Below are 14,930 nucleotides of genomic sequence, written 5' to 3' on the forward strand. Positions count from 1 at the left end.
GGCCTCAATTACGTCATCTGTGAAATAGGGATTAATGCTGTGAGCCCCATGTGGGACATGGACTGTGTCCAGCCTGAGTAGCCTGTACCTACTCCAGTGCTTAGTACAGAGCCTGGCAGATAGTTAAGTGCCTAACAAGCCCCATTTAGGAAAAAAAAGGTAAAGTCTACTAACCAACCAAATGGGGGGAGGAAAAGGGACAGATCTTTGCAACTTCCCAAAGCAAATACCAGGGCCAGTAATCTAACCCGTTCTTTTTACCCACTTTTAGAGAGCTTGCTACTCCATTACCCGATATATCTGGGTAACTTGACTAGCCTCTTCAGAAGAATTGGTTAGTTCTCTTTGCCTTTGCAGATCCAGTATTTGAGAATTTGACTGCTCCATCTGCATCACTAAATTTTGCTTTCTTTCTTCCCCTTTTCCTCATTAATAATCTAATAGGTGCACTCTGTTGGCCTTGAGAATTCCTATTAAGGAACCAGTGCTACTATTTATTGTTCCCTATTTAACCCAGAATTTGATATAGCTTATTTTGCCGGTAAACTAGTGTTTTGTCTGATTTGCAGTTTCCGGCGTTAGCAGATGTGGTTATTTTACTACAGTGTATAAGATTAAATGTTCCCTCTAGCAGTATAAGTATTTTCTGATTGGACATTGTATGAGCACATCATCACCCTGTACTGAGACCGTTAGATTTGCCGTTGTCTTACCTTCCACCTGCCTTATTTTCATTTTTACCTTTGATATTTGCAGAGCTATTTCATTTGCAATGGTAACTGCCTATGGAGAGAGTGAGCACCTTTTCTATTTTGTTCTTCTATATTCTGTTTGTAATAGGTGCTCCATACATCGTATTGAATGTTCAAGAAAATCAGTCAACTCTTTTGTAGTGATCTCCTTTCAGTTTAGTCAAGAAAAATAGAAATCAGCTCAGGTCAAACATTTCACAAATATATTTCATTCCTAAGGAAAATGTAATGCCCTTTGTGGAATTGGAGAATGGTGAGGAAAATGTTGGGAATGGGAGGAGGGTGGTCTTTTATGTGTGCAGTGTAATGTCTTAAATTTGAGCTCTTTGCATTTATTCAAATTGGGAGAGTCTACACCTGTGGAAGAAGCCACAGTGAGGCTCTTACTTCCTCCAGATTCCACTCTGTGTGTTGAGAGGGCGGAACAGTTTGAGCCCAGTGTCTTTTTATTATTCTAATTATCAAATCGTTTTGACCATTGGTGTGGATTTTATCATTTAAGATTTTTGAACCATGGAACTGTCTCCCTTTTTTATTAGACCTGATGAAAACCCAGTGTCCTAAATCATTTAGAAGGCAATTTTCCCTATAAAACATATGCCCTGCAGAACAACCAGCTTGTTGTAATGCTCAGCTGTGGCATGAACCTAGCAGTCAAAGTTGGGAAACTTCAAATGAGTGAGGAATCGCCTTTCAGTCTGCCGTGTGTTTTTATAAAAGGTTGTGGGCAGGAAATGTCATCCAACTCTGTTGAATCTTGCTCTCCCAAGTGCTTAGGAAAGTGCTCCGCACAGAGTAAGCGCTCAGTCCAATCGAATGAATGAAAGAACTTAGTGGGGCTTTTTTCTCAACACACCTTTTGATCATAATTTTTCTGTTACTAATTTCAGGTAATGGTGGGAAATGAGTTTTTTAATGTAAATCCATTCACAAATGATAGCATTTAAATCCTTTTCTCTAGCCTCCGCAACAGTCAAAAATAAAATGTGACATCTCGGATTCAGCTTTACTGCGAAGCCTAAAGGCATTTTCCCCCAGATCTGTATGACCGAGAGGAAAAAGACCACAACCACAAGAGTTGGTATTTTGCTGCTGATTAGCATAGCAAATGTGAGTCGCCAAAGTAGCTTCTAGCACCTGGGATCACTGTCACTAGTTTTTCTCCGGTGATAACCGGTCCCTCGTTTTCTCTGAGATGCCATTTTTTCATGCTCTCGAAAGATATCCTCAGTCCTTTCCTGAGTATGTCATTAATAATAATTACGGTATTTGTTGAGTGCTTACTACGCTCCAGGCACTGTACTAAGCTCTGGGTTGGATACAAGCGAATCAGGTTGGACTCAGTCCCTGTCCCACATGGGGCTCACAGTCTCCATTCTCATTTTGGAGTTGAGGTAACTGCGGCCCAGAGAAGTGAAATGACTTGCCCAGAGTCACACAGCAGCCAAGTGGCAGAGCTGGGATTAGAACCTTCCGACTCCCAGGCCTGTGTTCTATCTAGTACACCAGGCTGTTAAGAAAGAGGCTCTTTTAACACCATCCTTTTTGCCTTGCCTGGTATTAGAAGTACCTAGGGAACTTTAGGACCTGGGGTTCTCTGATTGCACCGGTCCTTTTCCCCACCTCTGAGCTCTTCTTAGTGGCACCCAGACAGCAAAAGCTCCCCAGAACCCCCACAAAGAATCAGGAATGTAGACACCTTCACCGAACCTCATGTGTTCTCCGACTTGTTCCAGTTTGCATACCTGCGCTAACGAGAGACATTCCTGAGAAATTAAATATTTCACTTGAAGAATGTTCTCATTCTTTTATAAATGAAGCACTCTAACCCCTAAGGAATTTCTTTCCAAACGGGATTCACAGATGCCTTGCCCTTATAATGATCCCACTGTATTAATGTGTTTTGATTTGCCTCTATTGGAATTGTAGGGGTAAAAATTGGTGGTTGAGTCTTGGGTGAATTTTCAAAGCCAACAGTGAATCAAGTATTTACTTCTAAGCTAGGTAAAGAAAACCATGCCAGATGACTCACATAACTTAAGCTGTACAAGTGTCTTAATGACTGTATCTGAAAACAGTACTTAAACTGTAGTGGTTATTGTTAAGTTTAGGGTTATGAGATTGGCCTAGGGCTAATAGAGAGCGATTTGATTTGTCTAACTTGAGTTTACTTTCTGTTTAGTCAAAACTTCCATTTTCTCTGTTGATGGTCGAGAATTCAGTACCACATCAGAAAGATCCTGATGGGACATCTTTGCAACTAAGACTGTTGGCTTTGAGTTCTTTTCTGCAGAAGTCAGTCCTGGCTCTGTTACACAATTTGTTCAAATTTGGCAAAGGATCGGAGCTTGCCAAAATAGACCTTGTCCAGAGGGACAGTGTGGTCTTCATTTTTTTTTTCAGCCATGCAGAGCTGGCCTCCGAACATTCAGCGAAATGGGTATTAAGAGCGGCTAAGTATGGCAACTTGGTAATTTTTTGTTCTTTTTATAAAGAACAATCTAAGAACCAGACTGCTAGCTAATATCAATTTGTTCAGATCTGAAAAAGATTCCAATTTGGGACCTTAGTTTTGTTCCACATTCTGAAGCCCACTGTGGTGTGGGTAGAACCCCCTGCTGCCCTGAAATACAGGTGTTACTTGCTTCAATTTTGTGTTTGACTTGGGGGAGCATTGGCTTGGATGTGTTCTACGGTAGCTTAAATAAAATAGATTTCTTTTTTTACCAGCACCCGTATGACAAAACTCTAGGACTTCAGGTTTTTTTGGTTGACTTTTTTTCTTTGCTGTTACGCTCTGCAAATTGAGAAAATAAGCATCGAGTTACCAAGGAATAATGTGTGATTTTATTTTGTTGATGGCTTGACTTCTAGAAAATGTCTGTTTGTTGTTACATTGTACTCTCCCAAGCGCTTAATGCAGTGCTTTGCACACAGTAAACGTTCAGTAAATACGATTGAATGAATGAAAACTAAGGCTTTGGGCGTCGCACCAGCTCCTGAATAGTTTGGTCCTTTTTATCTTTCAGGAGAATATTCAAAGAGGAGAAAGAAAGTGTGTGATCCTGTATTTCAAACACATCTATTTTGAGTATTTTGTAATCTAAAGTGTTATTTCTGTAATCAGGAAGCGGAATATGGTGGCCACGATCAGATAGATTTGTATGATGACGTCATCTCTCCTTCTGCAAATAATGGAGATGCCCCCGAGGACCGAGACTATATGGATGCCCTCCCACCGTCCGTTGGCGACGATGTAGGGAAAGGAGCCGTACCGAACGTCGTTTACACCTATACCGGCAAGAGAATCGCACTGTACATTGGAAATCTTACATGGGTAAGTGAGCGAGTTAATACCCGTGTCCTTAACCACTGTGACATTTTGGAGGAGAGAAAAACCTCTTTTAAATCTGTTTTGCAGCCGTTTTAAAGAAGGGACTCATCAGGTATGTTTAGAGGAGCAGCCTGGTCCTGGAAGGCGGAGGGCCTGGGTTCTCGTCCCGGCTCTCGCACATTCCTGCTGTGGGACCTTGCGGGTCACGTAATTCCTCTCTGCTTCAGTTTCCTCATCTCTAAAATGGGAATTCAGTACTTGGTCACCCTTCTACTTAGATCTTGAGCCCCTTGTGGGTCAGAGACCGTGCCTGACCTGATCATCCTGAATCTTCTGTCGCGCTTAATACGGTGCTGGATACATAGTAAGCACTTAACAGGTACTATTATTATTGTCATCAACATTACAGTGTGATACACCAACTGCTGCTACTTAGGAATGAGGTATTGTCTCAACTCTACCTCTCTGCAATCTCACATCTCCTGTCTCTAGGACATCACCACGACATGGCCGACCTACCAGTAAACTCGGCATCCAGAACCAAACTCCTCATCTTCCCTCCCAAATCCTCTCCACTTAAACTTTCCCATCACAGGTGACAGCACCAGCCCTCCTCCTGATCTCTTTCAGCCCCCATAGTAAGGCTGTCAACAGATCCCGTTGGTTCTTCCTTTACAAGATCTCCAGACTCCACCCTTTCCTTTCCACCCAAACGGCTACCTCGCCGGTCCAAGTGCCTGCCTCACCCCAAGTCGCTTTTCTCCATCAGCCTCCCTGTAGACCTCCCTGCCTCCAGTCAGTCCTTCCCCTCTCCAGTCTGTTCTTAGTTCTGCTGCCTGGAATATTTATTTTTCTAAAAGATGTTCTGCCCCGTGACCCCATCGTCAGTAACCTCTAAGGCTTATCCCTTCTTTGCCGTGTTAAGGAGAAACATGGAACCATTGGCTTCAAGGCACTCACCTCTCCCCCTTACCCCGCATTTTTCTCCCGCTTTTCCTGCTGCCCCAGCTCCCACAGTATTCACTGCTGGCAACCTGTTCGATGCCTTGCTTTCATTTCGTGCCATCCATGTCTCACCTCCCTCTGCCTGGAATGCTCCGCTTCTCCTTCCCCTCACCTCCGGTAGATCCCTGCTTTCCCCCTCTGAAATCGCATTTCTAGGAGGCCTTCCCTGATTGTTCTCTCCACACCTATTCTCCCCTGCAATGCCACTTCAGCAACTCATCATCATTAGTATTTGAGTGCTTACTCTATACCCAGCGCTTGGGAGACTACAGTCCAACAGAATTGGTAGACACGTTCCCTGCCCACAACGAGCTTGCGGTCTAGACGGGGACACAGACATGAATATAAGTATAAATTACCTAAACACATGGGTATTCAACTCCCTCCCTTATTGCACTTAGAAACCTGTATTTACTCTTTACTTCCTATCTGTGATTGTAATTCTCTCGTAGAATATAAATTCCTTGAGGACAGAGATGTCTGCTAACTCTGTGGTGCTTAACCAAGCATTTAGTACAGTGCAGTGCACAGGGTAATGGCTCCATAAACTCTTAGTTTAGTCAGAATAACTGTAGCATTTGTTAAGCACTTTGCCAAGTGTTGGGGTAGATACAAGATAATCAGGTCCCACATGAGGCTCACGGTCTTAAGGGGGAGGGAGGATGAGTATTGAACATATGAGGGAACTGAGCCACAGAGAAGTGAAGTAATTAGCCCAAAGTCCCACAGCAGACAAGTGACAGAATTAGAATCCAGGTCCTCTGACTTCCAGACCCGTGCTCATTCCACTAGGCCGCGCTGCTTCTCGTGAAGCGTGATCGGATTTCCATTAATGGGCTGTGTTCCACTACGCCTGCTCAACCGTGCTCCATCCATCACCCATTTCTCCTATAGCCCCATTCTTCTTCCTTAATGTGCTTACACCACCCTCTCCGATTGGTCCCATCCAGATGTGTCCTGTCAACCCAATGCCAAGTCCTGGTCTCTCCTTCCATTCTTGCCACACTGTGTATTTGTGGGTGACAGAGTGAGGGACAGTAAATGCTGATGGTGACCCTAGGAAGCAACCTCAGGATTTTAGTAAATGATGTCAAGAACACATGGCAGATACTGCTTGGCCCGGAGTAAGCGCTAAACAAATAACATTATTACTGCATTTGGATAGCAAGGGTCTGTTACTACAGTTATGGACCTGTAGGATGAAAATGTGTTCTTTCTCCCAGTTAACTTAGGAATTGAACTGAAAATGAACTGCCCAAAGAAAAGAATAATTAGCTCAAGTTTGGCAACCTTGAGTTTACAGCCTGAATAAATGGAATTAAAAATCGAAGATTCAAACATGGCGTGGGCCAGACAGGAGTGGAGGGGGGTGGGGAAGGGAGGAGAGAGATCGAGAGAGTGAGTGTATGTGTGTAAAAATATCTTGTTGTGTTTGTGTATTTTGAGTCTTTTGTAGTTCATGAGAAGTTGGTTAAACTTTTAAATGGAAAACATTTGTAGCTAAGCTTGCTAACAGCTGATTACAAAACTTGTCTTACAGTGGACAACAGATGAAGACCTGACTGAAGCAGTCCATTCTTTGGGAGTAAATGATATTTTGGAGATAAAATTTTTTGAAAATCGGGCTAACGGCCAGTCAAAGGGGTAAGGATTTTGCTTTATTTTGCTTTCATCCATATTTTCCCCATTTCAGGCAGATTGATTCATGACTTCCCAAGAAGTTATAGTAATAGAAATGGTTTCATTAGATGTATTGCATTGACAGAATTAAGATTTTAAATAACCTTTTCCATCTTTTACTCTGAAATGTATCCACAACTTTTGCAAGATCATATGCAAGTTTTCTGTGAACCGTTTCAAGCTTCTGAAGAAGCTAATCTCATTAAAGAAAGTAAGTCAGAAAACTTAAATTTACAATTAGTTGTTGAGCTTCTCTTCTAAATAATAGCATGAAGGGAAAGGAACACTTTCTGAACGCTCTTTGAAAACTTCTTACTGATTGTTTCATCTTTTGCCGGAAATCCAGCAGCCTTTTTGTTATCCTCCGGAGCTTCCTTTAATCAAAATGATCTGGCTCCAGATTTGTTTTGAGCTCTGTTTTCCAAAAATGAAACTCAGAAACATTTACACCAAACGTCTGGATGTTCGGTTGAATGTACAATTAAATATTTGGTTATTCAGTTTGTAAATATTTAGACCTATTTCCTTTTTTTTTTCTTCTGCTGCTTGGCTTTTGGCCATTTGACTTCATCAATAGCGTTACCTAAGAAATGGAAGGTGATTACAAAATTAATCGGTTTACATATCAGCAACTCTGAGAAGGAGGTTGAAAGTTTAACACCTGAAAGTTTTGGTTCATCTGGATTTCTAGGATCCATGACTCGGTTTTTCGAGAATTCAGTAAATTATTAAAATTGAGAAACTGCGTTAAGGAAATTTTTTTTTAGTTTTAGCTTTAACAAAAGTTCATGTCATAATGAATAATAATGAATGCATGTCCTTCTAGTTTCTTTATTTTGATTTCACCTAAAAGAATCATGAGCAAAAGTAAATACTTCTTGGGGAGAATGGCTTGTAATTTAGAATCACCGTTTTCAAGATTGTTTTATTTTTTTTATGAGCAACAAAGATGGAGTTGCTAAAATGTGACCTGATGCAACCCAAAATCCCCCAACACCCCAGCTAAATCGGTGACTTAGTGAGGTTTTCACTTTACTTCACCACTTTGAATAGGGAGGGAAGGATCCAGGGATTTAAATTCAGGCTTTGAAATGCCTGAATTAATAAAGTCAATGTGTGGTGATTCCACCCTGTAACTAGTAACTCCGTGAATACTTCATTAGTAAGCCCAGAGATTACTATTGTCTTCTAAAGAAACGCCTGCAGGATGTATTCAGATGAGTTCGAGATCACTTTAATTTCCTTAATAGTTGTAGTTTAGCACTTAGCTCTGAAGTGTTATTCCTTCACTCAACACTGTCTCAGGAAAGAAATAGTACTGAGGTGTCAGTAATAACTGTTAAAAGAAGTTATTCTCTATTAAGCCCACCTGTGAGGAAGAGTGTTGCCCGTCCACCACCACGTCAGACTCCTCACCGTCAGCTTTAAAGCATCCAGTCGTCTTGCCCCCTTCTGTCTCACCGCATTGCTTTCCTATTACAACCCAGGCCGCACACTTCAGTCCACTGAAACCGTCCTAACTCCCTGTGCCCACATCACACCCAAGCCTTCCTCCGCGTCCTCCCTCTGACCTGGAACTTCTTCCTCCCTCATTAGCTGACAAACCATCACCCTCTGCTTCTTCAAAGCCTTACTAAAATCACATCTCCATCAAGAGGCCTTTCCCAACTAAGTCCTCATTTCTCCTCCTTCCACTCCCTTCTGAGTCACCCTCGCTCTTGGATTTGTACCCTTTTCGGCACTCCATCTTCACCCCAGCCTCAGCCCCACCACATTTATGCACATATCTGTAATTCTTTTGTATTGATGTCTGTCTCCCCTGCTTATTGTGGGCAGGGCACATGTCTGCCACCTCTGTAGAATGTGTCTAATTCTCTTGTACCGTACTCTCCCAAGCGCTTAGTACAGTGCCCTGCACACAGTGAGCACTGAATAAATACAAGTGACTAGAAGCAGAGAGCTCTATGACACTGGTATTTCCCTCTGTGGCAAGATGTTGTCCAGAGCTGTTTGTCTACAGTCGGTTGTCTCAAAACACGGGGGTTGTGGTCCTAAAGAAACTTGCAGTCGCAAAAACTCCATTTTACAGTGACAGGGTCTGACGTGAGTCTCTCGTCGAGAAACACGGATGAGTCTCGGACCTGAGACTCTAGGATTGAAAACCCGACTGAAGAATTTGTTATAGTGGTGGTTGGCATTGAGCCGTTCGCAGGGACGACCTTGTGGGGCGTGGAGCGTGAAGTGCTAGTAGAGGTTCAGAGCTGCAGAGCACTGCGAACCGCACACAGAAATTTCACATTCCGGACTCCGTTACGACTGGGTTGTGTGCAGAGCAGGGTTACGGCTGTGCCCTAGCGTCATAAACCAGTAGGCGGGAGCCTCTGTGGCTGTCATCGTCCTCCCGGCCCTAGGCCCGCCCACCTCACGGTCAGAAATCTTTCCAGTGACAGTACGGCCCCCCACGGGTAGCCCCCCACTTGCCGAGCCGGGACTAGAATCCAAGTTTCCTGACTCCCAGGACGACGGTCTCCCTGCTGGACAAAGAACCGGTCGTTCCAGTGCTCACGCTTTTTAACTGACACAGGGCAGCACATCACGTTGCATCCGGACTGACTTGTGTGCAGAACCTCCCTGATATCCAAAACGGATTGTATTTGCCAAATTAATAAAATGGTAACTCTATCATTGCATAATGTTACGGTGCAGAGTAGAGTTGGTACGGAGTAGAGTTACTGCAACTCCCGCAAAACCACATCCATTTTTGAGTATAGTTGAGAGAATGTCTTGCCTGTGCATATTTCGCCTGTGAAAATGCAGAAATCCATCACGCTTCCCCGGCCACACCCCCATTTGCTGGTCACCTGACATTTGGGGGTGTATTGCTCAGGCACCACTGATTAAGAAGGGAGAGGTAGGTCCGACCTTTCCCAAGCTGGAGAAGCAGCATGGTGTAGTGGGTAGACCACTGGCCTGGGAGTCAGAAGGTCATGGGTTCTAGTCCCAGCTCCGCCACTTGTCTGCTGTGTCACCTTGGGCAAGTCGCTTCACTTCTCTGGGCCTCAGTTCCTTCATCTGTAAAATGGGGATTGAGACTGTGAGCCCCATGTGGGACAGGGACTCTGTCCAACTTGATTTGCTTATATCCACTCCAGTGCTTAGTACAGTGTCTGGCACGTAGTAAGCGCTTAACGAATGCCATCATTATTTCCTACAGGCAGCCAGATGTGTGCTTAAATTGTTTTGGCAGTTGGCTGAGGGCTTGTGCCGAGGTGTCCCTTAGATTGCGGAGCATGTCTAGCATGTCTCAATGATACGTGGCCCAGAGTTAGCACTTAACAAATACCCCCGTCGTTATTATCATCGCCCCCATTCTGTCGCTCAGACTGCCTTGCAGCGTAGTAGGAAGAACAATTGCAGTCTGTGGTCACAGAAGAGAGTATTTTGAGACCCAAAGAGGCAGCAGACGTTAGTGTCCTCATCCTCTGGGAAAGCCATCGTTGAATACGATACTCATTTGGACACGGTAGGAACTGGGGAAGACGTTTCTACTTTCCTGAGAAAATCAGGAAGGGCGATCAGCCCCCCAGACCGCCTCGTCCCTTGCAGGATGAGACAGGCCAAAACCGGGGAACAGCAGAAGCGTCAGAACAAGGCACGGGCAGGCCGGAGTGGTCATTTCAACGGGCAGGCTTTTACTTCTGGGCAGATTTAGAAGGCCTGAGACCAGTCTGACCGTGGAGATGATGAGGAGAGCTCTCCGAAACAAAGTGTGTCCAGCTCAGTGGTGGAAGTAAGCAGGAACGGTCCTTTCGGGGTGCTTCCCCAGCCAGAAACCATGCTCACGGCTTCCATTTCAGTTCGATTTTATTGCCCCTCATTGTTGATATCGGTCCCGTCGGTCCCGTGGAGTTCCACCTAGTGGGTTTTGGGTTTTTTTTTTGGTTTGGTTGGGTTGTTTTGATTTGCTTTTTTGGAATTAATTGGCACTGTATGAGATATAGTGTAGACACAAGTAAATTAGATTGGACCCAGTCCATATCCCCCCTGCAGATGAGAGAACTGTGACAGAGTGAAGTGACTTGCCCCTAAGGTCATACAGAAGACAGGTGGAGAGGGGTAATAACCCAGGTCCATCTGATTCCCAGGCCTAGGCACCGGCCTGACCATTAGGCTGCACTGCTTCTCCTGAAGCGTGGTATTGCCTGCCTCTATAATAATAATAATAATGTTGGGATTTGTTAAGCGCTTATTATGTGCAGAGCACTGTTCTAAGCCCTGAGTTATACAGGATAATCAGGTTGTCCCACATGAGTCACAGTCTTAATCCCCATTTTACAGATGAGGTAACTGAGGCCCAGAGAAGTGAAATGACTTGCCCACAGTCACACAGCTGACAAGTGGCAGAGATGGCAGACCTGACTCCCAAGCCTGTGCTCTTTCCACTGAGCCACACTGCTTCTCTATACACACACTCACACCCCTCTCATCCCCCTCCCCACCCAGACCATGTACTATGAGTCATACCGTGCATGAATGGTGAATTTTCATCATCGTCTTGATCAGAAGGTGCATGCTATGAAGGCAAGACTTTTAGAGAGCGGAGAGGCGTGGTAGAAAAAATGGAAAAAATCCACAGTGTCCCAGCTGGATGTTTGGGGGGAAATCATAATTCCTCAGGAGCTCCCCTTGGGGGATGGATCACCTCAAGAGAGGTGACTCACTGCCTACTAGAACGGTCATTTGAGTGCAACTTCCGTTTCCAGTGTACAAGATTTTGGCATCCCCAAAGAGGTTCAGTAGCGGAGGCCTCCAGATGGTGAAAGACTTTGGGGAGGAAAAAAATTCAATGAAGATGACTGGAGTAGCCGTGCCTTCATAGTGAGAGCCCGTTAATAAAACCAAGATGACAGCGGAAAATTCCACACTCCTCCGTGTTAGCCAGAAGTTACAAGGGAGTCGCAATTGCCCAGAAGCCTCTTTCAACCAGCGAAGGGACATGGGAGACTAGAGACAATGAACACCGAATGAATTTCCCCTGCCCTGGTGCGGCAAAATCCTAGCTCTCAATGGGTTTTTAGGCCATCAGCCGCAAGAGAGGTCGAATGAATAGTAGCAGGGCTCAAAAAGTACATCCGTGTATGGCGTGATTCCCGAAACAAAAGTAACAGTCGATTTAAAAAAAGAAATAGCGAATAAAACTAACAGTAATGCTTTGTGAAACTAGCCTTCAGACTGTACAGCCAGAGATGATGGGATAAAGCTGCCAAGTGATAACAGAGAAGCCAAGCATAAGTAGGTGTGGGCCAAGGGCATCTAGGTGGTAATTGAATTGCTTTCAGTATCTGCTACCGGGCAGCTCTTTGGAAGAAGAAACGGATATCGGTCAAAGCCTAAGGAGGGGAATGAGTTACTGGAGATAATGGGAAGGTTTGGGTGTGAGCACCCCCTAATGATTTCAGTTTTGTCAACAGACTAGTTAACAAGGTCACCCAGGCCAAATAAAGTTCTGGAAGAAGAAGTGGAGGAGATGGGCATGAGCATTGATGAAGGTGGGGAAATAGAGGCACGGCATCGCCTAGTGGAAAGAGCCCGGGTCTGGGAGTTGGAGGACCTGGGTTTTGATCCTCCCTCTGCCCCCCGCCTGCTCTGTGGGCTTGGGCAACTCAGTTTCTTCATCTGTAAAATGGGGATTCAATACCTAGTCTCCTTCCTCTAGAGTGAGCTTGTTGTGGGCAGGAATGTGTCTGTTAAGTTGTACTCTCCCAAGGCCTTAGGATAGTGCTTTGTTTGCACACATTAAGCGCTCAATAAATAACGATTGAATGGATTAAATGAACTTACGTTGTGAGTCCCCCGTGGGACCTGTTGATTTTGTATCAGTACTTGGAATAGTAAGCGCTTAAACATCATTACCACTTCTGGTAGCACTGGGGCCGAATGAATACTGGGCACAGTAATAGTGAGCAAGAGGTGCATTTGAAATGGTCGATCGGGCCTGTGCCTTGCTTTCGGCCAGAAGGACGTTGCAGCAAGAAAGGAGAAAGCGTATTATGGAGATGATCCAGTGCTAGAGGCTGACGACGCAAGGTCTGCCGGGTTGAGGAGTAAGAGGAAGCGGGTGGTTGTTAAGAAAGAGCCCCCATAGTTAATGAAGTCCCCAAACATCAGTATAGGAGAGAAAGAAATAGAGAAAGATGTCAGAGTTGCTCAGGAAATCAGAAGCGAGGTCAGGGGCTGGTGATAAAGTAACTGAGACCCAGAGAAATAAAGTGACTTGCCCAAGGTCCCACAGCAGACAAGTGGCAGAGTCTAGATTAGAACCCATGACCTTTTGACTCCCAAGCCTATGCTCTATCCTCTTGGCCACGTTGCTTCTCTCAGCATGGCGATGATGGAGATGGGTAGACTGCCCTAGTGCTTAGTACAGTGCCTGGCACATAGCGCTTAATTAGTACCATAAAAGAAAAATAATGTGTGCTTTGGAGGAAGAAAAAGGGAGGGTGTATTTTTTTCAGACGGCCCAAGCTTTTGTTACAACTTGCAGTAAATGTTTGTAGGAGTCACTGGATAGACAAAAGCAAATTTTAACCTCCTACATAGTGAATTACCATTGCTACTCTTTTTTCCCTTTCTTAGGTTTGCTCTAGTTGGAGTTGGATCGGAAGCATCCTCTAAAAAGTTAATGGATCTGTTGCCTAAAAGAGAACTTCATGGTCAGAGTCCAGTTGTAACTCCATGCAATAAACAGTTTCTGAGTCAGTTTGAAATGCAGTCCAGAAAAAGTAAGTCACCCATATACATTTTTAATTGTTCTTTTTGTTTTGTTTTTTAAGATGCATTAGAGCAACCGATATTAGCATGTTCTACTATATAAATGCAATGTTGTAATAATGATCTTGATGTTTATTTTGATATAACTGTTCTAGCAGAGGTATTTTCTGGTTTCCTTTGCTAGTTGATGGTACCTCCTTATCCACTAATTGTTATGTGCCTTTCTAGTTATATGAGACCAATTTCTTCCCTTCCCTGGCTAATTTCCCACCTCCCTGTGCCGTAGAAACCCACCAGCCAACTTTGAGCGGGTATGAGCTTATACCCATTTTTAACGCACCTGAATCTAGTTCCCACTTGATGTGCCCTAGACTAGGTACTTGGAAAGAACGGAATAACAAAGTGACATGTCCCCTGTCCAAAAGGGAGGTTACACTTTCATGAGGGAGATAAAATTATATGCAACTCTCATGGTCAAAATAAATAAACACTAGGTTTTTGTCTCCCCTGCTAGATTGTAGTCTTTAAGGACAGAGATTGTGTCTAGTAACCTTATTGCAGTCTCCCAAGCTCTTAGTGAGCATCCAGTAAGTACGATTGATTGATGTACCTATATACGTAAGTGCTGAGGTGGATATAAATTAAGTTCACGAATGCTCTACCTTACTAGAGGAATGATATGGCTCAGGATGCTGGGAAATTCATCTGGAAAAGTTGGTTGAAGGAGGTGGAATTTTAGGAGGACCACGCCTGATGTAGGGGGCAGGTTTCAAGTCAGGGGAACTGGAATGTGTCTGTTTATTATTGTACTCTCCCAAGCGCTTAGAACAGTGCTGTGCCCAGAGTAAGCGCTCGATAAATACGATTGAAAGAATGAGTGAACACTGGGGGGGGGACAAAGGAAGGAGAGCTGAGAGCAAGGTGCGTTTAGATGGGTGACTCGGGAGAAATGAAAACTAGCGAGTTGGAGAATCACCGGTGAGCAGAGCAGGCGGGCATTTATAATGCTATTTCCAAGGAACCAATTAAGAACCTAAATGGGACGTAGCTGTAAATGAAGGCTGAAGAATCCTCCCCCCCCCCCCCCCCCCCCCCCCCCCATCTGGCCGTGCCTAACTTCCGTCTGCCCTTTGTGCGTTTTTCATTTGTAGCCACCCAGTCGGGACAGATGTCAGGCGAAGGCAAAGCGGGTCCTCCGGGGGGCAGCTCGCGGGCGCCGTTCCCGCCGGGCGGCCGAGGCCGGGGCCGCTTCCCGGGGGCCGTCCCCGGGGTGGACAGATTCCCGGGCCCGGCTGTGCCGGGGGGGCCGCCTCCGCCATTTCCAGGTAAAGTGAAAATCTGCTGGGAACAGCAGCCTGACTCCTTGGCATCTTTTCCCCAAAATGGCT

At 44.8% G+C, this 14,930-nt stretch overlaps 1 protein-coding gene across 1 annotated transcript in view; it reads left to right on the forward strand.

Moving 5' to 3' along the window:
- CPSF6 (cleavage and polyadenylation specific factor 6) overlaps positions 1-14,930 on the forward strand; it is a 35,962-nt gene that overhangs the window by 3,051 nt on the left and 17,981 nt on the right. Inside the window, 4 exon segments of the mRNA XM_029078719.2 lie at positions 3,880-4,089; positions 6,632-6,735; positions 13,408-13,553; positions 14,694-14,867. Coding sequence (XP_028934552.1) covers positions 3,880-4,089; positions 6,632-6,735; positions 13,408-13,553; positions 14,694-14,867 — 634 coding nt within the window.

This window comes from Ornithorhynchus anatinus, chromosome 14 (genome assembly GCF_004115215.2).
Source record: "Ornithorhynchus anatinus isolate Pmale09 chromosome 14, mOrnAna1.pri.v4, whole genome shotgun sequence".
Taxonomy (NCBI): Eukaryota; Metazoa; Chordata; class Mammalia; order Monotremata; family Ornithorhynchidae; genus Ornithorhynchus; species Ornithorhynchus anatinus.